Source organism: Xyrauchen texanus, chromosome 8 (assembly GCF_025860055.1).
Source record: "Xyrauchen texanus isolate HMW12.3.18 chromosome 8, RBS_HiC_50CHRs, whole genome shotgun sequence".
Lineage (NCBI taxonomy): Eukaryota > Metazoa > Chordata > Actinopteri > Cypriniformes > Catostomidae > Xyrauchen > Xyrauchen texanus.
Window position 1 is genome coordinate 35,884,091 of NC_068283.1, and position 25,900 is coordinate 35,909,990.

The window sequence follows — 25,900 nt, forward strand, 5'->3', positions numbered from 1 at the left end:
TCTTCCAAAAAGCATAATTTGTGTTCTGCAGAAGAAAGAAAGTCATACACATCTGGGATGGCATGAGGTTGAGTAAATTATAAGAATTTTAATTTTTGGGTGAACTATCCCTTTAAAGAGCAGATGCATTGCATTTACCCACAGTCCTTATAGAGCATATATTTGTGTGTGTATCTGCACATTTTATAAATGTGGACATGCATTTCCCATGTATTTGTTTATCATATTTACACTTTTGGTGCTGAACATATTGTGTTTGTTTGTTTGTCTGTTGATTTTTGTAACAATCAATGTTCATGTCCTCATATATATGTTACATATTCATGTTCTGTGTGTGTGTGTGGGTGGGGGGGCATGTTTATGTGGTTTACGAGGAACATTTTTAGGTTACGAATGGGTTATTACAAGGGTATTATGCTATAAATGTGGTTTATGAGGACATTTCTAGTGTCCCCATAATTTAAATAGCTTAAAAAACATTAAACGATTCTATTGAAAATGTAAAAATGCAGAAGGTTTTTTGAGGGTTAGGTTTAGGGGATAGAATCTATAATTTGTACAGTATAAAAATCATTATGTCTATGGAAAGTCCTCATAATGATAGATAGACCAGTGTGTGTATGCGCGTGTGTGGGTTTGAGTGGTTTACGAGGACTTTTTTTTTTTAGGTTACAAACTGGTAATTACAAGGTTATTATGCTATAAATGTGTTTTATGAGGACATTTCTAGTGTCCCCATAATTCAGATCACTTAAACATGCAAAATTATGTTTTTTTTTTTTAAATGTAAAAATGCAGAAAGTTTTTTTGTGAGGGTTAGGTTTAGGGGTAGCGTTAGAGGAATCTATAGTTCGTACAGTATAAAAATCATTATGTCTATGGAGAGGATAGCTGCATCAATATGTGCGTGCGCACGTGGAGGTGTGTGTGTGTGTGTGTGTGTGTGTGTGTGTGTGTGTGTGTGTGTGTGTGTGTGTGTGTGTGTGTCTGTCTGTCTGTCTGTCTGTCTGTCTGTCTGTCTGTCTGTCCTCCCTCTGACCTCATGTATGGCTCAGTGTATGACTGTTGGTCCTGTTGTTGCTTGCAGGACTTTGGAATGGCAGAGGAGTTTGCCTCCAAGGCACTAGAGTTGAAACCCAAATCCTATGAAGCCTATTACGCACGAGCCCGTGCCAAGCGCAGCAGCAGGTAATCGTAGCAACCAACAGGCAGGACAGTCTTTGAATCACTTTGTCAATCAATTTTGTATATAGCGCAGATAAAGCGCAGAGTGACCAATCATGACCCAAACTGGCCAAATTTGTTTTATCTAGTTGAAAAAGCGCTATGACCTATAAGACAGATGTCAGTTTAAGCCCCTGACATCTGCCTCACCAGAAGTCAACATCAGGATTACACCAATACTTCATACTTCATATTGTGTTGACCAATCAGATTATTTTCCCTCAAAGTCCATCATTCATATTTTTTTCCTTTTTCTCTACTCATTATTCTGTTTACTTTTACTCTGCTCCAAAAATACAGATTTTATTGCCTTATATTAGAAGATCAGTGATCTTTCTGGGTCTAAGAATTTGATAGGTTGATTTGTAGGTAAAATGGTTAAAGGAATGTTCTTTGACGACTCACACAATGGAAGTCTAAGGGGGTAGGCATTCTGGAGAGTTTAAAAGCAGAAAGGATCAACTCTTACTTTTGTTAAAGTGCTAAAAGTTATTATTGTGTGCAAAATGTGGGTTATTTGAGCTGGACAGTGTAAATCATCCTTTTGGCAGTGGGACTACATTTTAGGAATTTCGTTATGTGATACTGACAGAATTCCTGTTGTAGGATTTGTCTATATGTAAATGGACCAAAGCATGTGTTTCACCAAAGTTACTGGGTTTACAAGCTTGTCATGACATGAGTTGAAAGATATAACTTTGCACAGACAAGATTACCCAATGAGTTTATCACTAGTCTCAAGGTAACGCATAGAATGTTGAAGTCTTGTGGATAAACCTTTGAAACCATGTGTATTTTAACCTGTATCCTAATTCATTGACTTGCCTATAGACTTTCATTGTAAGTACACTGCAATAAACATAATATGTACTTGTTTTTACAAATTGAGAAACAAGTCAGAATTATTCACTGTTGTTATCATGTCTATTGATGCTGTCAATAGTGTTTAATTTATATTGAACCCAGAGAATTTCTTTAACGGTAATGATTTATCATTCTTCATTAGTCAGTACACAGTTAACATCTTTTGTTCTTCTAGCTTCTTACTGCGATTCCCACCTTCCTACTCTGTCATTCCCTGTCTCTCTCTCTCTTTAGGCAATTCCACGCAGCCCTGGAGGACCTGAGTGAAGCCCTGCATCTGTGTCCGAATAACCGAGAGATCCAGCGTCTGCTACAGCGTGTGGAGGAGGAGTGTCATCAGCAACAGGAGCTGGATCCACCTCCTCCCCATGATCAAGACCCACCCATGGTCCCGCCTTCATCAATGGAGCCTAATTTTTCAGACATGGAGCCTGTCCAAGACTTGTTCGTGGTGGACGACGATTACCTTGTGAGGGATTTGGATGGCCTACCACTAGTTGTCCCTGCCGAGCACCACACTAATCCATTGGGGCTTCCAGTCATTCAAAACATGCCCCCATCTCCAAGCCTTCATGATTCCCCCTACCTGGGACAGGCATTCGACCTCCGCCCCAGCCCCCCATCAATGTCTTCTCCTACTCGCCAGGGCTACCAATCCACCTCCCCGTCACTCTCCCCAACACACCAGAGCTCCCACTACCGGCCCAGTCCACTTCATCAAGCCTCCTACCACTTCAGCCCACCGCCATCCCCATTACGTCGTGGACCACAGTACCGCGCCAGCCCTACTTCTGATGGAGTCGCCATGTACCGACACCAGTCCGCCTCTGCAGGACGCAACCAGCAGGACCAGCTTGCGGGCCGCCCCAAGTCCCCTCTATCCAAGATGAGCAGCCAACATTCTTTCCAACTTCCCCAACAGATTTCCCAGGCATCACAGCAGGGCCAGTGGTTGCAACCAGCCAAGGCACAGATTGTCCGGACCAACCAACCCAGCACTGCGATACACTCCAGTGCCATACAGGGTAGTAGCACTTACAGTCAGATCGCTCACTCTATGAGCGCCTGCTGCCCAGGAGACCTGGATGAACTTGGAGATGGAGGGTATTCTGGGTCACTTCAACCCCAAGGCAGTCTGAGTGCAGGGGTTTTGTACCAGCGTGCCATCAGCATGGACCCTGGTGTTGTCGAGGAAGAGCTTCCACAGAGGCCCTCCTCTGCTTACAGACCCAGCCCTGGAGGCATCCGCTATAGCCAGCCGCCCCAGATCAGCCGCAGTCAATCGACCGCCTACTATCCCATCTCACCCCATGAGATGGAGCGGCAAGTAACCCTTGACTCGCCTGAGAACCCTCATGCCCACAGATGTCCTGCCAGTGCAAACAGTGCAGAGAATAAACAGCATCCACCTGCCCCACGCCCCCTTATTCATTCCCATAGTATGGGTCTACGCTTCTCTCCATCCAGCAACAGTTTAGTGGCAGGATCCGCGGCAAATCTAGGTCCAGGTTTTAGGGCTTCAGCTTCAGCACAGCAAATGGAGATTCCACTTAAGCTTTCCTATGAAGGTAACTACCACGATGACCTTTCACCAATGTCACCTCCACAAGATACAGACTTCCGGGTGGTGGGTGGCACTTACCCAGGCGAGGCGGTTCGTTCCCGTGCTACGCCCTTCATGGGCCTCATGGACAAGACGGCAAGGACACAGCAGTACATTCAACAACAGCCTTCGCTTGCATCCTCCTCCACTGGTTCTCGGCCCTGGACCATATCTTCTTTGGATACTGTGGTAAATAGTCCAGCCACTTCTCCTAGTAACATGGGCTATGGGCAGCAAGCAGCACCCCTAAGCCATATTGCCTACTACAACCACACCAACAATGCTCACAATGGCCACCTCATAGACGAAGATTTCTATGCCAACCATCCCGGCGTGACGCGGGACCGGGCGGACGCAATGGGCCGAGTTAGCCAGGTTCCCACATACCCAGATGTGAAAGTGGCACGGACTCTGCCAGTGTCCCAGGCCTACCAGGACAATGAGTATAGGCAGATGTCTCGCAATGAAAGGCAAGGCCCGACCTCACCCATTAAACCAAAGAGACCCTTTGTGGAGTCAAATGTGTAGAGTCAGTGTGCAAGAGTTCTTAAACAGTCTTGAGGAATTCTTAACATGTTGACTCTGCAGACCTGACCATCATTATCCCTTCAATTTATGACCCATATCTTGATGATAAAAATATGGACCTGCCAAGGTGAATTTCAATGATGTGTAGTGAGTCTAGCATGAACAGTTAAAAAAACAAGTCCATCTGTTTTAATTCTGGACACAAAAATGGAAGTATCAAGGACCTTTTGAAATTAAATTAGGCCTGTTTAACTGCTGTAAACCAAGCCTAAACCTTTTCTGTACCTTCAAGAGATGACTAAAATATCAGCCCTGGACACATTTCGGAATACTTGTACTGAACTTGCCCCCTGGACTTGACCAGTCCCAATGTCCCCCTGAAACCAGTTTAAGTCATTCTCTTGAGAATCCTGCTGTGTCCTGAACTGAAAATGTACTTAAAATATTATTCCATATCAATACTGCTAAAGCAAAAAAGTTATATTTATCATTTTAAGTTATGTTTGTACAAATATATATATATACTGTATGTATATCTACATTTCAATGCAGTTGTGTTTTTCAGTTTGCCTTTCATTCCTAAATTGACATGCAGTCAGCAATGTGAAATATTTTTAGTCATTTTAGCTTTTGTCAACAGGTAACAAAGCATCACTACCTTTTACGCAACGCAAATAGTGATCAGTATTATAATCTGTATCTGCTTATGGGGAGTATCATTCAGCTGGATAACCTGTAATTTACTTTCTCTTAATGGAACACTTGTCACACCACTAAAACTGAAGTTCTGTTTTCCAAAGAAACATTTCACAGGGAAAATAGGTGTGGGGAAATTTTACTTTTTATTTTGCAACCTCATAATTCACATGCTCTCATTTGTTACGTTTTGAGTTTCTTTCTGCACTGAATCACAAAGTGGTAATTCATCCAAATATTAAAGTTAAAAATTAAAAAAAGGGAATTTAGTCTCAGTCACCATTGACTTTATTGCATAATTGTTTCATACAATGAATGGGGACATTTTTCCTAACATCTCCATTTGTGTTGCATGGAAGAAATTAAGTTATATACGTTTGAAAGAACATGAGTAAATGATGATTGAATTTTCATTTTCAGTTGAAATATCCCTTTCAGTTGTGAAGCTGTTTGCCTTCAGAAAGTTGTCTCCGTTTAATTTTATACTGTGAGTACTAATTTTCAAATACAGGAGACCTGATCATATTGCAAAGCCTGTGTCATATATTGCCATTGAGCTAACTTACAATTGATTGGCCAGGATCTTTTTTAGGGATGTTTTTGGGGAGAATGACAGCAAGACAGCCATTGAATCTGGCTTTACCGATCATTGTCAACTGCTGTAGTAAAAGAGCAGGCCTTTTGCAATGTTTTAATTATTATTTTCCTCTTTTTAGAAAATTATACAGTGCAGCCAGACTTGACCTGGAATACTGCTTACTGTACAAAAGTGTTTGTATTTAACTCTGTTTTCCTTTTGTATGATGGAAATGTAAATAGCTGTAAATATTGTGCTGAACTTCAAAGCATGCTCTCTGCTAATACACAAACCCTGTGTTTGTGTGTGTGTGTGTGTGTGTGTGTGTGTGCGGTTTTATGTATAAATATTCATTGAGGGTAAAGACTGTGGCATAATACATTTCCTTTTTTTTTCATTATTAGACAAAAAGTAATAGCTCAAGTATGGGTTTTGTATTTAAATTAATTTAATTTTGTTTAAAATTGAGCTTGCGAAATATGATTCTCTGTAAATTGTCTGTAAATGTAAGCTGTGATGTTTTGGGAAGGAAAATCAAAAACGTAAAGGAGGGTTTTTTTTTATCTGGTTGCACGATTGTAAACTACAATCATCTGTATGTATGAGGGAAATAATGAACTTATTTAAAAATGAATACCACTTCAAAGAAAATCAAACTGAAATGAGTGAAATTTATTTTTATTTGATTTTATCAACTTGGAAAAACTACTACTTGGTATAGATCCTTAATCACATTTAATGATTACGCAAGCATTATATAAACACTTTTAATACAGTATCGGTGGGAACCACACATGCAATAGTCAAATACAGAATTCAAACACACTAATACAAAAATACAGAACAAGGCCACCTGCCAAACATACACTAACAACATAACTAAAGAAATTAGTGAGATAATCCCATACATAACAATCAGTATATTTTCCAGCTTATTTAACCAAGACACAGGAAAACGTTCAAGCGCAACACAAAGACTTAAGACACTGAACTACTCTGTTTGGGTCAGTTAGTCTTATCAGTTAATTTTTGGCATTGAAAGTCATTACTTTTTAAATGGGAGTCTAAGTAACAAGAACTACTGTATGTACCGTTTCTGAGTAAATGCACATATTTCCAGATAATTACAACATACACATAAAGTTCATGGAAAGTTGGCATGTAAACCTATTCTGACAGTATTTATTCATAACAACTGAAATTATATATATAATTTATATTACTATGAATATTATATTATAATTTATTTAACAGTGGCAGGAACTACTGCATTTCTTAATTGTACACTTCAAATTTTTCTTTTTTTTTTTGCACAATCTGATACAAATAATAACTAAGGCACAAGAAACAACACCCTGATTTATTAAATAATCCAATGCATTAAAGGACACAATATATGAAATTATATAGCACTGACATTTCTTGTCAATTTAATTTGGCTCAGTTAGAAACCTTAAACTTATGAGTGAATTTAAAATTTTAACAGCATATAATTATTCATATAATAATACAAACACATACATATATATATATATATAATGTATGTGAGATAACATAACAGTAAAAAAAATAAAAAAAGTATTTATTTTGTAAGGTGGCAATTTAACTGCAGGAAGATTAAACGCAGGAAGATGCCGTGGCTTAATCCTGCTATAACTTCCATATGACACAAGGGGGTATCCAACACAAACACTTCAGTTAAAGTCACTGCCAATCCAAAAAATATATATTTTGTAACTCTTCCGATACCATCAGCTGTTACCATATTACAGCCATGAATCACAAACAAGAACTTTCTGACAGGTTGGCACAGACACCACTAGGAAGGCAGTTATAGAGTGTTAAAGGCAGTTTATGGCATTCATATTCAGACTTTAAGGAGAGCTGGAAATTTCCCCTTCTGACAGGGTCTTAAAGTGCACAGACAGAGCCTCCTCTTCTGGATTTGGTGGCCGCATGAAATCTTCTCTCGTCACCACGTAGCCCACCAGAATCCCAAAGCACACCAGCAGCAAACCCAAGATGTTTGCTAGAACCCCCTCAGGGGCAAACTTGGAGTATGTCGGCCTGACAATAAAAAACATGCCAGTCAGTTGTAACGTCTAGCTTCGTTAAGACTGTTTGAGAAAGATTACATTTTTTTGGAGATTCATCAGGCAACAAAAGACTCTTATATTGCACAGAATTGTATTGGCAAACATATGAAAACATCATTAAAAGTATAAAGTCTTCAGAGCAAATATTATGTCAGATGTTTTTGACATGCAATTATATTGAACTGCAATTAATGTATCCTTTGAAAAAAGACAAATATCATTAATATTCACAAGCCATTGAACAGTCTCTTTCTGCTGTGACTCATTCACAGTGTGACTCATCCCTTTCCCTCCATTCATCATTCTTACCTCAACTTAGAGTGACATCAGAGAAATATAACCCCTATTTTTATTGATTTATTTTTAGATGCGTTCAGACAGGCTCTATACTACAGCATTCAAGCGTTTCAATTATAATCATTTAAAATATAAAGTGTTCGTTCCAGCCATGTTAATATACACTACTTAAAAACAGCTATGATGCAAAACACCTTTTCACCTATCTATTGTATCATATAGACATATACAGCGTCCGAATTCCCGGATTGCATTTTAAAAAGGACGCACTTCTCGGCAATTTAAGTCAATTTCGTATGCAAGTTAGTATGAATACATTCCCGGACATACTTCATTCAGGAATGTGGGCGTAAACCATATTCACAGAAGCGTCATCTTTGACACCCTACTCCATTGACATTGTTGACATATGCTGATGAGGGAGTAATCTATACTTTGAAGACTGTGCAGAAAGACTGCAAAAATGACATTCTCTTTGATATATTTCAGGAGCATGCATTCGATTTGGTTCATTCAGCAATATATTTCACATGGTTTGTGGCTATATTTTGGTTTCCTGTGAGTAGGATAGTGGATGTCACTCACATGATACTGAAGAGCAGTTTCTCTGTGATGCCCAGCAAACAGGTTCCCACAGACATGGCCAGCAACAATAGGCCAAAGAAGATGTGGAGTGGGAGATACCAACTCCTCAACTGTGCAGATGCCCAGGGGAACAGGAAAAACCCCATTCCCAGCAGCCACTGGAGAAAATGAGAAGAGAGCAGGTCAGTCTCAGTTCAAACACACCTGCTGTCCTATAACAACAAAGCTCTTCCTCAGAGTGTCTGTCTGATTTGAACATGCAGGGTGACAAGCACACACATCTGAAGCTGAACTAACACAGGTACTCCACTAAAACACCTGATAACGTTGCTCGAAATGTTGCGTTTGTGCTTAAATTTGTTTAATAATATTATTAATATACTGTATATAATTTTTAGATCAAATAAAAAAGGGTAAAACCACAAGTTTACACCACATTTACAAATTTCACGAAAAACTGATCTTATAGGACAACAGTGCAGGTGTGTTTGTGTTTGTATATATTGTATATGTATACATATATATGTATAACATTTATATTATTATTATTAATTTTCATTATTTTATTATTCATATTAATAATCTGTATGGGGTAGTCGACAGTCGAACTACAAGGGGGATGGTTAATGCGAAGCAAAGTGTTTCCAAACCACAACGTTTTGCATCACAGACAAGGAAGAAGGAAGACATTATAAAGCAAATGCTAGGTTAAAAAAACGGAATAACTGTGACTCACCTGCAGGAAAAACAGAACAAAAGTGAGCATGCCACACCAGCTGTGAAGAGAGTACATGTCGGGAATCTTAGCCGTTGAATGGAAGTCAAATACAGCCACTAAACCTGAGGAGAGAAACCGAGGGAGAGATGTTATTTCCTAACAACTTACAGCTGACTGATAGTTCAATGGTAGAATTCTTCTCTTCAGAGTGGTAGACCCTGGTTCAATTCATGGCTACAGAAAATGCTTAAAAAAATGACAGGTGGCCAACTGTGTACAGTTGTTGTGCCTTAACTAGGCACAAATCGCCTGTTTTTTAGAATATAATTACCGTCTTGGATCAGTTAAGTAGTGTATCTATCTGAGGGAAATGTTGTATGTGTGTGTATATATATATATATATATATGATATTTTGCTCTTGTGGAAAGAAATTGGTACTTTTATTCATCAAAGTGGCATTCAACTAACCACAATGTATAGTAAGGACATTAATAATGTGAAAGATTACTATTAAAGTTTGAAAAAAAATGTCAGAACTTCAAAAACTACTTCACATCAAAAAATCCTCCACATGCAGCAATGACAGCTCCGCAGATCTTTGGCATTCTAGCTGTCAGTTTGTCCAGATACTCAGGTGACATTTCACCCCACACTTCCTGTAGCACTTGTCATAGATGTGGCTGTCTTGTAGGCACTTCTCACACACCTTACAGTCTAGCTGATCTCACAAAAGCTCAATGGGGTTAAGATCCATAACACTCTTCCAATTATCTGTTGTCCAATGTCTGTGTTTCTTTGCTCACTTTGACCTTTTATTTTTGTTTTTCTGTTTCCCATAAGACCTGCACCCCTGAGTCTTCTCTTTACTGTTGAACATGAAACTGGTGTTGAGCGGGTAGAATTCAATGAAGCTGTCAGCTGAGGACATGTCTATTTCTCAAACTAGAGACTCTGATGTACTTATCCTCTTGTTTAGTTGTACATCTGGCCTCCCACATCTCTTTCTGTCCTTGTTAGAGTCAGTTGTTCTTTGTCTTTGAATTTTTTTTTGGCAATTTCAAGCATTGTATATCCTTCATTCCTCAAAACAATGATTGGCTGATGAGTTTCTAGAGTTTCTTTTTTGCCATTTTTGTCCTAATATTGACCTTAAGACATGCCAGTCTATTGCATACTGTGGCAACTCAAAAACAAACACAAAGATCAAGTCAAGTCAAGTGGTTTTTATTGTCGTTCAAACATATACAGTTAGTACAGTACACAGTGAAAAGAGACAACGTTCCTCCAGGACCATGGTGCTACATAAAACAACATAGGACAAACAGAGAACCACATGAGACTACACAGACTAAATAACATACCTATATAAAGTGCACATGCAAACGTGTGCAAAAAGTACAGGACAGTACAATAAATTACTAACAATGAACGGGACAATAGGCACAGTGAGAGACAGTGCAGCACCGACCAGTACACAGTAGTGCAAAAAGATGACAGTTTCTAAAAATGCCAAATGTAAACATAACATACTATGGGACAGAGTTCTATGCAAATAGCAGTTATTGAGGTAGCAGCCAAGTATAAAGTGACAAAATTAAAGTGCATCTCAGGACACGTGTGTGTGTGTGTGTGTCAGTCCAGTACCTGAGTAAGCTTCGTTTAACAAACCAAATATCTTTCAGCTGCTGTGATATAATGGCAAGTGATTTTCTAGTACCAAATTAGCAATTTAGCATGATTACTATAAGGTTAGGATTAGGACAAGGTGTAGTACAAGGATTACATTGAGCTTTTGTGGGATCAGCTAGACTGTAAGTTGTGTGAGAAGTGCTGACAAGACAAGTGCTACAGGAAGCGTTGTGTGAAATGTCACTTGAGTATCTGGACAAACCGACAGCTAGAATGCCAAGGATCTGCAAAGCTTTTGGCAAGTGAATTTCCTAGTACCAAATTTGCAATTTAGCATGATTACTATAAGGTTAGGATTAGGATAAGGTGTAGGACAAGGATAACATCATATTTTGGGGTCTTTGGCATCAAAAATTTGAAAACCCCCTTTGTTAAAAGACACATAATTGACTTACCCACAATACTGATAATAAGGGCCATCATATGCAGCAGAGCATGAAGAATTTTCACAGAACGTTTACTCTCATTTCTGAAGACGCGATAAACCAGGACAGCTGCAGCAGAGAAAGAACAGGCTCTTAATATGAGCAAAATTATCTTTACCAACATGATTGGAAAACATACATTTTCGAACTTGTGAGGCAATGCAGAGCTGGTGAATAATCACTTTTTAAGGAGACATCAGAGAAAACATGATTTTCCTCGCTTCCTTAAATAAAATAGATGTACAGTACTATGCAGACATACAACGTAAATCTCCCTCGCTCAGAAATCTTTATGGCTGTGATGTCATAACCCAAGTAGTCTACACTAACAAATAAAAGCGGATTCAGCAAGGGTGTTGATACTCATTTAACATGTGAAGGGTTTAACCAATCATCACAGAGGTCATTATGTTGGCTTGAAAAAGCTAACATTCTGTTATTCAACAGGCTTTACGGTTTTTTTTCTTCTTTTTTCCAAAATAACTAAACCAAGACCAAAAATGTCTAACACTAATTCCTCTTAGAGCTTTCAAGGTACACCCACCAAACTTGGTGCAGACTTTCAGACTGTCCTGACTTCAGAATCACGATATTCGCACACACTGGATGCAAAAAATGTGAAAACCCCATAGACTTATATCGACAAAATGTTCCTAGACAAGCGGCGCCGTGTGCAGCATTGCAGACACTGTTATTTTAACATCAGTAGATGTAGCGGAGAAATACAGTGAGGAGCCATATAGATGGATACCGCATATTTTGATAAAACACACAGCAAAGCGAGTTGAACTTAGTGTGCCTGAAATGAATCCGACCGTTCAGCTAAACCAGATTTGTGACAGGACAATGTGCTTCCAGAGCGCCTTTTTTCCCATCTAAAATTAGCTTTATTAATCAGCAGGTTTCGAGACTTTTAGAAACAGATTTTGTTTTGTGAAAATTAATCAAAGATGTAATCATTTCACCAAAACATTTTATTTACTCGTAGCATAGTGGAGTTCTCATGAGAACATTTCCATTATTTGATTTATAGGCCTACTTAACTTTAGCTAACAGTATTTTTAAGCTTCACTACTGTGATGTACATTGTTTGTTGTTGGTAGATTTTCACTTTAAGGAAAATATAAAAATGGTCCATACAGACTTTTACATTTTAAAACTCTTAACCCCCATACAGTATCTTTCACTAGTCACAAGGCCTGCTATGTCACTTGGGTATCTACAAATACTTAACTGTTGTCATTCAAACAACGAACAGTTAATTTTATCTTGTAATATTCATATCAGAGTTCTATTGATTGATTAACTCATTGAAATAATTTCATCTTTTGGTAGAAGATCCCCCCCAAACCCCACTACTGTCTTTGTGTCTGGAGCCACAATGTCCTAATCCTTGCCCTGTTTTGAAAGACTGTTTGTCCGACTACTGACACAATGTATGTTATTGTCCGGAACTTTGCTGGGAAGGAATTTTAGAGACCGGACCTCTTGGAACCTAATATAAATACCCCTGTTCTATAATCTACCTATCTATCTAGGCTACCTACCAATCTATCTATGAGCCTATTTACACTTGGCCACTTCGTGTGTTTTTCCTGATCGGATTGCTACCCGACTGAAAAATGTCATTCTGTTTACACTTGGCTACATCAAAGTGTCTCCGCCAAACAGATATAAATCCAATCTTAAATTCCCACACCATATGCAAATAAAACAGAGTTCACTTCCATGATTATGCTAATTCTTGGAGAAAAAGAAATTATGGTTACCCAGCACTCGTGTCTCTGTGTATGGGTGTTCTGTGTATTTTTCTCCTCTGGGCTTCTCGTGGGTAAGATGCATAATGCCCGTTGGCTGTGCTCATGTCTTATGTTTAGTTTCAGTTTCATCAGCTACAGTATCTGCGTCAAATAAATGAGGGAAAAGGTTCTGTCTGTCCTACAACTTGTATTCGTCTCTTTTTTTGTTATTATTTACTGCGTGACGTAAGCGCAATTCAAATATTCGGTGATAGCTGTTTTCCTATGCTGGTGTAGTGCTGTTCGGGCAGAGTAAAATTTACATATCTGTCTGTCTGTCTGTCTCTCTGTCTGTCTGTCTTTCTGATGTTCTGTAATTTCTATTATACAAGGCCAAAGTATTTGGTTGTCCGCGTTGATGATCGGAAGGCACACAGTATGTGTGATGCAAATTTGGTCATCAGTACAGACTGCAAAAGACTGTCCATGCAGCAACGATTTTCTAAACATGCGGACAGTCCTCGTCTCTGTGCATCTTCGGTTTCTGTATTAAAAGTGTATAACAAAGCAGGACGTAGTGTGCACGCATCGTGTATACTTTAAAAGTCTGAGCCATTACTGTATGGCCTGAAAAACCTTCAAAATTCCAATGTTTTACAATAGCCTATTTTAAACTTTAAGGCAGGGCTTTGTCAAGCCAACGTCCAAGTCTTTATTTTACATATAGGGTCTTAGCAAAAAAGGATGTTTAATTCCAAGGGCCAAAGAGAAGATGGAAAATGGTCATGTTTTTGGTTCTAGAATCCTTGACTAACACTATTACTGAACTTCAGGGGGAAAAATAATAAGTAAATAATTAAAAAATATAATACAATTATTATAATGCTACATAAGATACTACCAAAGTGTAAAATATTTTTCCGTTAATGTAACTTAATCTTCCCTTAGAAGCTTTCAATCACCACATTACAAGAGAAATCCATTATCGACATCTATCTAAAATCTGTGTTTTAGAACTGTGACCCTTGAAAAGCAGGTATGAAATTCTACGCAGGTACACGAGGATCATCAGACTGAAGAACTAGCCCCATGTGTCTCTCTGACCTTTATAAAAGCAGACAGATCCCCTTGGGGTTGTTTTTACGGTGCTGGCTTGAATAGGTAATAGGCCAGTGACCTTTCAGGAATAATGTCCTAATTGAATTGTCAAGGCAAGGGCTTTGAATCAGAGGACCACTGCTAAAGATATTAGCTGCTCAATCACTATCCATCTCTGTTTAGCTTTTTATGAAGTGGCCAGATGGGAAAACCATGAATTGACTATGATTAGCAATAAACAACACAGAAGTCTGCTTTGCATAACACATATACAGATAGGTGATCAAGAGTACATGCAATCCAAAAGGTTAAACATAATTCTTAGATTAATAATTCTATCTAATTCTTCTGATTCTTATAATTGTAGACAATAAATTATCCAAGCCCATATTGACTCATACAATTCAAAAATTAGAATACAAATCCAATTGGAGCTCTAACAGCATTAGCTGGCCCTGCATGTGTATTATTTGTGTTTTGAGTCAGAGGGTTTGGTAAGTGACATGGGTCACATACACTCACCCTAAGGGCTGAGAGGCAAAAGACACAGACCTCCTATCAGACAATAAATCTCTTGGTCTCTATAACAAGCTAGCCGGCTTGTGACATTTGGTCAATATTAAAGGAAAGATACAATAAACAGGGGGATGGAGACCGTGAAAATGGCAATGAAAATCTGACACATGGACAAACAATTCAATGTCTATAGTGGTTAAGGTCAGCTAAATTTGGACCAATAAATGTACCATTAATTTGATCTTCATGCTGATTCTTACCATCTCCATACAGGAAGACCAGACCGAGGACCATGCAGAGAGGGTGGACGTTGAACTCATGTAATGAGCCATCCCAGGCGTAGCCTCCACGGTAATGTCCCATCCACACACCTGTGATTACCACGCATGCCACCCCTACCACCTGAGAACCTGCCACATACCATGGCAGGGTTCGCAAGCTGCCCATACTTAAAGGGATCCTCTCCATTACCTGGCAAAGAGAGGGAAAGTATTAACTTTAAGAGAAGTGCATTTTTACAGTTATACCACCACCATCTTAGAAGCATATAGCTGATGGCAGAGCTCCAAAAAGGGGCAGGAGCTCCAAACCACCAGCAAAGATATACAGAGCCCCTAACCTAGCTCTTTCCCTAACCCCAGTGTTTCCCATTAATTACCTAGACTGTGGCAGCCCACACCTTCAAGCGTAATGTTTGTACCCTTGATTTTCAGATCATGAGCATTTTAAAATATTTCAAGAGAGAGCAAAATCCACCACCAGATGATGAAGAAACCGCTATGGAGGTAACCAGCTAGCATAGTTAAATAGCAAGTCAATAGCCAAACAGATTATTCATAGGCTTTTATCAAGAAATAAACTGGAGTCACAGTGGAATTTTAACATTACTGGTTCCTTTGTAGCAGATGAGACAGCTTCTCCAGGTAGCACAACGTTCTTCATAGATCTAGCCTCTAAATGTCGCTCTCAAAGTGCACTAGATTGATGCATTTAACTTAAAACACTGCTAACCCAAACCGTGTGTGGATATGTCACCCCCTTCTAGGGTAGCCCAAACCCCTTCTGGCATTACACCTCACTGTTTTGGAGTAACCCTGCCCCCATTTACAGATTTCCAGCCTGCAGCTATACCAACTTCAAACCTCCAAAAAGGGGCGGGAGCTCCAAACCACCAGCAAAGATATACAGAGCCCCTAACCTAACTCTTTTCCTAACTCTAACCATCTGTAGAGGTGTCGCCCCATTTTGGAGTTGGCGCAACCCCCTTTTGGAGAAACCACGCCACATTTTGGAGATTCTGCCCCCATTTGGAGACCTCTGGCCTGCAGCTATACCAACTTGGTCTTAGTGCCATTTTCATAGACAAAACGCTGTTTGCTACTTAGAAGATTCTGTCACAATGGCACAGTGGATTTGATTTGAGATTTATTTATAAATATGATATCAAAGACAATTGTGTCAGAATATTCAAGTTGATTTTGAATTTTTTGCAATAAAATATTATATTCATGACATTTTTCACCCTGCCGTGATACAGATCAGCGGTTTTCAAACCTGAGGGATGCAAGGAAGTCTAGGACAAAGAAAAACATATTTTAAAAATTATTATATTATATGACTTTATTATTATTTCATTCTGAAATCATAAGATTAATCACAGTTATTGAATTCAATTTTCAGCCATAGTAAGAGATAAAAACAGTTAGACACAAAAAGAAGTCAGCATAAAGTTTTGTATGTTGTGAAAACAAATGCAAATGTTTCTCTTTGGGCCTCTGCATCTAATATTACTCCAACATAAAAAAGATTCTTTGTCAACCAAACATAAAATAACTATTTTTCAGTTCATATTTTTATAACTTATTTTGGCTTTACAAAGAAAATATTAAAGGCAACAATTATTTAACTTTGCAAAACAAAACATCTTTCTAATTTCATGTTTACTATATTTCACACATAGGGCGTCCCTTGCAAGGGGATCATCCTATTTGTAGGTCCGTCGCATCAAAATGTGTAAAAACCCTTGATTTAGATCACACATGTTCAGTGAAGGTTTTATTATATTTACAACAGTGATAACAGACAGTCACAGACAGGTGAGTGATAGCGTGTTTCTATAACATCAATTCACCTGCAAAAAAGTTAGGAATACTATACAGAAACAACCCTACATTTGAAATATGAACAATACACTCTGTTTTAGATATATGCTCAGCTACATTCTGGTTCATATTATTATATTAAAACTGGCAGCAATGAAATGTATGTATTAATACACTGTGAATTATAAAGAAGTATCCATAAAGGTGCTGGATAGTCACGCAATACTTTCTTGCCTTTAGTAACCTTTAGTAAACACACTATGCAGATAATCCTCAGTCTGGCATGTGTTTACAGAAAGTATCATGTGATCTGTGCCAGTCTTATGAAAGCATATTTTCACCCTGGTGTAAAAACACCCTATTACAGTACATTACCTAATTGGATGAGCTAGCTTAAACTTGCACAGTCCCTTTAATCTGAAACAAACACATCAACAGTGAGTCATGTGGAATAAAGTAACACTCACCTGCGCAGTTTGTTCAGTGGAGGGGCCACGTCTCCAGATAGCTTGAGGAATGGGCGTGTTTTTTATTATGGAATTATTTGGACAAGATTCTTACTGCTTATGGCGTTCTGTTACCTACTTTCAAAATTGTATAATGCATCAGCGCGAACGTTATATTTTTATATATATGGGTAACTTACAAGCAATACTGATGAAAACGCACGATTCATGGACCACTGCTGTTTCACACACTCCCGACGGCTTGACGCACTTGGAAGTTGACGGGCAGGTGCTGGACACGCCCCCGCGCTCCCTCTATTGGCTGAGATATGGGAGATGGGAGGGGTCATTTATGCAGAGGACGTGCACTTTGGTTACCTTGGCGACCACTTTGAGCGATTGATGCGGATTTGATCATCATTTAAAGACTATTTCTTACAATCACACGGATAAATAAAACCCACAGAACGAAATGCTCTGTATATTTTTGGTTTCGTATATTTCGTTGTTCTCTAAATATTTAATATATTGATTACTTGATTATTTGTTGGTGTTTTATCTATTAAATAATTTATTTAAATTTTCATTAAAAAACATTATGTACACATACATATTACATATTTCTTTATTATTATTATTATTATTATTATGTATTTAATATTATTTATTTTAAAAAATTATACAAATATATGTAATTTGTATTAGTGATTATCAGTAATTGCAATGTACTCCTATTTTTTCCTATTTATATATTTATTTATTTACTTACTAATACACATTTCATATTTATTTTTTTAGGATTTTTGTATTTTTTTAGTTATAATATTTAATTTTTAACAGTGATTAACTGTTTAGTTATTACAAAATGTTTGTTTAGTGATGGTATTGGGTAGTAAACCACGGGATTTTGATATATACCAATCAATGATTACAATATTTATATAACATTGTACTTAACTGGTACTCCATTGTATACTCTAATGTACATGTATACAAAAAACATGGTAATACCAGGTGTTACAAAGAATAAAAGAGTAATAAATTCACAGTACGACCACCTGTTCATACACTACTACACCACTGGTCCACACTATATGTACTTTATTACATTTACCCTTTAGATTGCTTCAAATATTTACCACAAGAGGGACACAATGAGCTGTGGATCTTGCCAATTCATCTGCAATATTTCCTCCAATTTTTCATGTTGTGCTGCCCAAGCACTGCCTGCCATCATCTTCATTAGCTACAATATATTAGAACCTGTGCTGACACAATGTGTATGCATGTGTGACACTCACATTATCTTCAGCGCAATAATACTGCCCTTCATCAATAACACGGTTCCTCCCTCACTCTCGCTGTCCTTTAATTTCCTTCCTTTCTGCTGGGGGTGGGAGTAAATGATGGAAGATGACATTTTGAGTATGACTTCGCAAAGCAATGACTCACAATTGATTCACTGTGCAGTTCTTTGCTTGCAAATATAGAAACTCTCTCTCTCTCTCTCTCTCTCACTCTCTCACTTTCCCCTCTTTCTTTTTCATCCACTTGAGCTACAGACCAACTTCCTCCTCTGTGAGCTTCTTATCAGGTGAGGAAAACCAGTAAAAGTTAGAGTTTGTATCTCAAATATTTAACTGTTGCATTAGAAACATATGCCCTTTCCATGCAAAAACAAACAAACAAACAAAAAACCTTTACCAGCATAAGATAGATAGCTGGTGGTTTTGGGCACTTGTTAGTTGGTCACCCTGGGAGACCAGCTGGCTTACCAGCTAACCACCAGCTTAGCAAGGCTGGAAGACCAGCTAAAACAGGTTTAACCAACCCTGATCAGGCTGGCCTATTTTAATGCTTTTAGAGGGGATTGGGGCCCATATCATTTAGTCAGGCTTCTAGACCAGCTGACCGACCAGCTCAACTACCTTAACCCTCATATTCTGTTACGATATTCAACACGAGCCAGTTACTGCTCGCAATCATATTTGCATATAAGCGAATGTCTGTTTCTTCACTGCAGTATAAGTTGAAACATTAAGAAAATATGAGACTGTGTCATGTATTGGGGGCAAATCGCTGCCATCTGGTGAAAAAAGAAAAACAAAATTGACCTCTTGATCATGTTATGACACTATTAGCCAGTAGATGGCTGCAGTTTTGTATACAGCCACCTACTGTGTAGTACTTAAATGATTGAATTATCACAAGCTGTGCTTTGGATATACAGTATATTTAGACATGGTCAGGCTGGAATACCATCTATCCACCCACCTAAACCAACTGAGTACAAGCTTTGCCAGGCAAGCTAAGACCAGCCTATCCAGCTAAAAAAGTGTTAGGAGTCCTTATAAAACCAGCTTGGTCAGCTATGACAAGATTTGGCAACCAGCTACAGTAAATCAGCATAAATAAATCTATCTACCTAGAGTTCTGTCATAACTTGACCCTTAGGACCACAGCCTGTCTAGATGAATGTGAATGATATATCATGCTCCCGGTAGGCCCACTCACTCAGAGCAAGGTCACACGGGAAATTATGTGAGAGAGAGAGAGAGAGAGAGAGAGAGTGAGAGAGAGAGAGAGAGAGACTGGTTAGTGTTAGGGACCTTGAGTTGGACACAGCACAGGATAATGCAGTGTTTAGATTTGCTTCCAGAGCATGCTGTTAATGCTAACTGCTGTCCTGCAGTATGGCAACATGTCATGTCACCATGACAACAGTCATCTCTCTGTACTGCTGCTGCCTGTCGGTCTTCAACACCAGCCAAGAACACAACACAGACAGTGAAAAAAGAGAGAGAGAAGACTGCAAACAGAAAAACAGCTAAAATAAAATAAAATGCAAAAGAGCAAATGGAAAACAGACACAACTGTCCCAATTACGACTACTTTGTTTTAATTCCTTTAGTTTAGTATAGTAGTACAGTACTAATGACATGATGTACTTCAATGCCAGTATGCAATGTACAATTTCATGATGCTAATGTATCTAAAATATATAACTATATATAAAATTACTGCATATAAATTATAACTGCCTATATGACTATATATATGCAATATATTATTATTATTATTGCTATTCCTAAACTTAACTATTTAACTATATATATATATATATATATATATATATATATATATATATATATATATATATATATATATATATATATATGAAATAATTAGGTTTAGGTATAGTATCACATTATGGGGATATTTTGGGGACCAGCCAACAGTCCCCACAAGGAAAACTGCTCAATAAACATACTAAATAATGTTTTAATGAAAATGGAAAACTAGAAAGATGTTTGTATAATGGTTCATAAAAAATGGGACAGAAAATATAAAAATCCCTATGACAAAAAATAAACAAAAATGTGAATGTAAATATTTTTTATATAGGTTATGTAAACAATACAATAAAATTTTGAAACAAAAACTAAATGGATTGAAATTAATGGCCTCATATTAGTGAAAGACACTTAAAGAATGACTATATTCTTTTTGAAGAAAACATCAGAGTTGCTTCTGGGAGAACTAACTGGCTTTTATTTCATGCGCTAATGGTGAGTCATAACTGTTACGTCTGGAGATGGCTCTCCATGGAGACGTAAGCCCAGATCTAAGCACTCTTCTGCAGATTTGGTTTGGCCAATTTTAGGCATTTAAAACCTACTTTAAGGCCAGCTCTTTGTCAGTTAAACCAATCTTTAAATAAATATACAAACCGGTGTATAAATAGAAGAAAGCAACAGATCAAGTTAACAATTTGACAAACAAACAATAAATAAAATATTATTAATTGAAAATGCAATATTTAGACAAAATGAATAAAATCATAATAAAATTTAAAATAAATCTCTTCATAATGTAAAATCGATGTAACGATGTTGCTGACGCTGACAAAGACAAAGACGATACCGATGGAGTGAAGAACCCAAGTGCAATTTTATTAACAAAAGTGCCCTTCTATAAACTATAAACGTAAATGAAACATAAATATGAACTTGACTTGACATAGCAGCGTTACCAAAAACAATACCTGACCAAGAATAATGGTAAACATGAGGGCATGAATACATGGACAAGGGGTAAAACAATGACGAGGGAACCAATGAACAGACATAACTGATAACAAGATGACAAGACAACAAACCAATGAAAACAAGACACATGAGCATGAAGGGAAACATAAAATCACATGACTAGGGAACCACATGACATGAAACAGGAACTTGAATTTCAAATAAACATGAATCAACAGAATAAACATAACATATTCCCCCACTACGGGCAGCTCCCGATGCCCCAAAATGTGGACAAACACATTAAACATAACATAATTCCAAAGTTCTGTAGGGAGCTGTGGGGATGGGGGGGGTCTTTAGGCGTGGCTTGGAATGGCATGGCATGGCGTGGCCTGGTGAGACAGGGCGTGGGGCATGGGACCAGGGCAAAGTCAATGGAAGGTGGGGCCCTGAGAGGCTCGAGGGGCAGAGCCGTAGAAGGTGGGGCTGTGAGAGTTTTGAGCGGCAGAGCCATGGAAGGCAGAGCCATGAGAGACTTGAAGGGCGACAACAGGGAACTTGGTACCCAGAGAGAAGCCGAAGACTCGAAGGGCCAGGGTGGAGCCAGAGGCAGGGAGGACCAAGGCGGCACTGGAGGCTCAGAGGAGCAAGGTGGAGCTGGGGGATCGGAGCCGTAGGGATGGAGGTCCCAGGTGGTGCTGATGGATTGGAGAGACAAGGCGCAGCCAGAGGATCGGACAGCCAAGTTGGAGCCAGGTGACCGACAGACTAAGGAGGAGCTGGAGAGACCCCGGTAAAGCCAACAGGCTGAAGGACTGCAGTGGAGCCGAGGGAACACAGAGCCGAGGCGTTGCTGAGGGATCGACAGACCAAGGCGGAGTCCAGGGCTCTGAGGGTCCGGGCGGGGTCAGAGGGTTGAAAGTTCCCCTTGCCTGATCATGAAGAAGCTTCCATAGGGTGGGTACAAGGGTGGGAACCATCTCCAGGTCCAATAACTCAGATGTGACTATGACATGGCGTGGAGCAAGCACAGGCGTGGCTGTGACATGGCATGGAGCAGGCTGAGGCATTGCTGTGACATGGCATGGAGCAGACTCAGGATCCGGAGCAAAAGATGGCGCTAGCTCAGCGACCATTACGAGGAACTCTGGCTCGGCAGCCATGACGTGGGACTCCGGCTCATTGTCCGCCTCCCCCACAGTGAATGGTGAACCACTTTTTTGAAGGGCAAGGTCAATATACAGAGTCAGGCTGTAGGTACTCCGACCGTCAGGCATCAGGAAGAAAACTGGCTCACTGAAACCTGCCCGGAAAATATCCTTGATGGCTACCACATTCCTCATAATCCTTCAGGCGACGAGTCCCCTGACGTAGGCGTATGAGTTGGATTGCTGGGTTCATTGTTTGGTCAGGTATTTCTGTAACAATGTTGCTGGTGCTGCCGATGACAAAGACAATGACGATGGAGTGAAGAACCCAAGGACAATTATATTTACAAACGTGAATGAAAAACAAACATGAACTAGACTTGACTTGAAATAAACTTGACTTGACTTAACAGTGTTACCAAACACAATACCTGACCACAGACAATGGTAAACATGAGGGCTTAAATACATGGACAAGGGGTAAAACAATGACGAGGGAACCAATGAACAGACATAACTGATAACAAGATAACAAGACAACAAACCAATGAAAACAAGACACATGAACATGGACGGAAACATTAAATCATATGACTAGGGAACCACATGATAAAAGACATGAACAACATGAATCAACAGAATAAACATGACAATCGAAGTGAATTGAATTTTTCTTAGTCAATTGTTGTCTATAGAATAATTTAAAATATTTTTTTATCATTCAGTGCCAAAAGGTGCCACTCAAACTGCTGTCATTCTATGTCCTGCGCTGATTGGTTCTTTTTGACCAATTTCAGTTTTTTTATTTTTTTTTTTATAAAAATTGTTTCTTCGATCTGAGTGGAACAAGACTTTGTGACTTCTCCTTGAATTGCAAGCTGCACATACAAAAAAGAAACTGTACTTGATTCAGTGAGTCTAATTGCTCGTAAAAAAGCGAAACCTTTGCTGTTCACCATCAGAATTGACCGACCACAGGAAATGAATGGGAGAGACCCTGAAAAAAAAGAGCATTTTTTTAATTTGTAGAATAAAATTATAAATTGGCCACAATGCCAAACATAATCACACATAAACAAATGAAGAGGTGGTACTATAGAATATCCAGAGTGAAACACATACACACGCACTTACACACAAACTTGTTTTGATATCATTGTGGGGACTTTCCAAAGACTTAATGATAATTTATATCCCCTAACCCTACCCCTAAACCTAACCCTCAAAAAAAAAAAAACATAATTTAGTATGTTTACTAAGCCATTTCCCTTATGGGAACCGTTGGCTGTGCCCCACAATATAGGTGATCTCAGGTTTTACTATCCTTGTGTGGGACATTTGGTCCCCACAATGTAGCATAAACATGTACACACAACACACACACACACGCACACAAATGAATTGGTGAGACAATAACACAGAGCAATTTTTGGAAAATTGTCAAATAAAATCAATAAATCAGCCACAATGCAGAACACACACACACAGAAACTAGGGGGTGAGATCATAATAGACCCATAGTCAAAAACATGCACACACAACCACACAAGCATGTATATGCTTAAGTGTGGGAGCTGCACCTTCCAGACAACCCACTGCATCTTTTTGTAATGGAAACTTATTTACATTAATGAGTTATTTAATTTTCATATTTCAAATAAATTATTGTAAAACAAATAACTAAATGTTTATGCCTTCTCTTAGTTACAGTATGGTCAGAATGACATGACAGTAAACATACAGTATCAGCCTCTGCATCTGAGACCGTCAGTCTGCGCATCTCATCACGTAGCTTGTTGAGCACGTTACCGCAGAGACATAGCGCGTGTGGAGGCTTCACGCTATTCTCCGCACCATCCACGCACAACTCACTATGCGACCCACTGAACCACATTACAGCGACTACGAGGAGGTTACCCCATGTGACTCTACTCTCCCTAGCAACCAGGCCAACTTGGTTGCTTAGGAGACCTGGTTAGATTCACTCAGCACCCCTGGATTCAAACTCATGACTCCAGGAATGGTAGTCAGCGTCTTTTCTCGCTGAGCTACCCAGGCCCACATGATAATCTAATCTTCATCTAAAACTAGAAAATCAAAAAATAAGTTATAACAGGCAATCAGGCCACACAGTCTCTGGTTATTATTGTTTTGACATTATTTTCAAGTCATGTAATTGTTTTTTTTTTCCACCAGATGTAAGCAATCAGCCTCAAATGCATGACACATTCGTATATCTTATATATTCAAGTTATAGAAGTGTAGGTTTTTACTGAAGTGAACATATATTTGCATATGCAAATTATTAGTGTAATTTAGAATGTACAGGTAAATAAGATCTAAGTAGCATAAAATTACAAAAGACATGCATAGTTTTATTGTTATTACTTCAGGAAAATAAAGCAACACATGTTCTGTTTTCGGTCAAGGTATGAACAAGGTGTTGACCTTTATTAAACAGCCTAGGAGGGATAAAGATGCTGTTATTGGTCATAGCTGTTATCGTGAATCCTATTGTTAGTATTTAAAGAGCTTCATGCTCTATGGCAGTAACATTAACATTACCCAATATACTGCTCTGCTCTATTAACCCCATTACGAGGCTCTGAATCAATCCCATAGGAATTCACACTAGATTTGGAAGTGTCTGTGTCTAGATTTGAAAGCCCCGGTGTCACATTCAATGTTATTATATGATTTCACTATAAACCACTGGAATTTAAAAACCAATATGCCACATTTTGAAGTGAAAAAAATGTAGTCACACTCATCACAGTCGCATACACAGTTAATCATGGCAAAAAAAATTCTAGACAAGTTTTTTATATAATTAATTAACAATTACGATGCATCCAGCTTTTATGATCTCACATTAATTGAGAGACTACATGGAATATTTGTTCATTTAAAAATGCATTTGTCACACCACAGGACCATATACAATGAGCAAAAAAGCTATTAAAATTTTTGAAAATCATAATAGAAATTGTGACCAGTTACAGGATGGTGAGTTATGCCCTTTCTCTTATCCATTCATGTCAATTTTAACCTAAACTCTTGATGTTGATAAATTAAAAGCTCATGGACACATTATGCTTCAACTATTTACACACCTGCAGTGTATCATACCTGTTGCTGCCCAAAGAATGGATCAAATGAGAGGGTTGGTGATTTTGATGACATTTCCTGAATCTTTTTTTTTTTTTTTTCGTTCTCTTCCACCTCTCATCCTGTTTTCTATCCGTTGTACTAAGAGGAGAACAGTGGCTCTGAGCTGGAGGAGAGTTTTGGTTTGGAAGATTTATATTTAGCTGCTTTTCTTATCTGTCAACATGTGCCCATTGATCAATCCACACAACCTTCACATGAATGAGCCTTTGACGTAAAAGAGCAAACTATCTGCTGTGCGCTGGGAAGAGAGATACAGAGAGAACGATCTGTTTCCCTCTTTGCCTGGGCTTTCCAATCTAATTTGATGCACTGTTTCACTCTTGATGGACAGACCAGTTTGAATATA

The 25,900-nt window shown here is 38.6% G+C and overlaps 2 protein-coding genes across 4 annotated transcripts in view; one reads left to right on the top strand and one right to left on the bottom strand.

The window, feature by feature from the left end:
- LOC127647151 (protein TANC2-like) overlaps positions 1 to 6,126 on the top strand; it is a 208,890-nt gene extending 202,764 nt beyond the window's left edge. Inside the window, 2 exon segments of the mRNA XM_052131231.1 lie at positions 1,088 to 1,188; positions 2,323 to 6,126. Coding sequence (XP_051987191.1) covers positions 1,088 to 1,188; positions 2,323 to 4,219 — 1,998 coding nt within the window. The 3' untranslated portion in view covers positions 4,220 to 6,126.
- A 34-nt stretch (positions 6,127 to 6,160) lies between these two features.
- Positions 6,161 to 17,464, bottom strand: LOC127647156 (transmembrane ascorbate-dependent reductase CYB561). 3 transcript variants are annotated; one of them, XM_052131240.1, is made up of 7 exons: positions 17,226 to 17,464; positions 16,211 to 16,229; positions 14,917 to 15,127; positions 11,274 to 11,372; positions 9,207 to 9,310; positions 8,471 to 8,628; positions 6,161 to 7,559 (listed from the first exon to the last, which is right to left on the bottom strand). In XM_052131240.1, the coding sequence occupies exons 3-7, from the start codon at positions 15,122 to 15,124 to the stop codon at positions 7,367 to 7,369; spliced, it is 762 nt and encodes a 253-aa protein (XP_051987200.1). In that variant the 5' UTR covers positions 15,125 to 15,127; positions 16,211 to 16,229; positions 17,226 to 17,464; the 3' UTR covers positions 6,161 to 7,366. The 3 variants fall into 3 exon arrangements, with proteins under 3 accessions (XP_051987200.1, XP_051987202.1, XP_051987201.1); XM_052131242.1 differs by having other exon boundaries at positions 16,179 to 16,229; XM_052131241.1 differs by lacking the exon at positions 16,211 to 16,229.
- Positions 17,465 to 25,900: the final 8,436 nt, after the last annotated feature.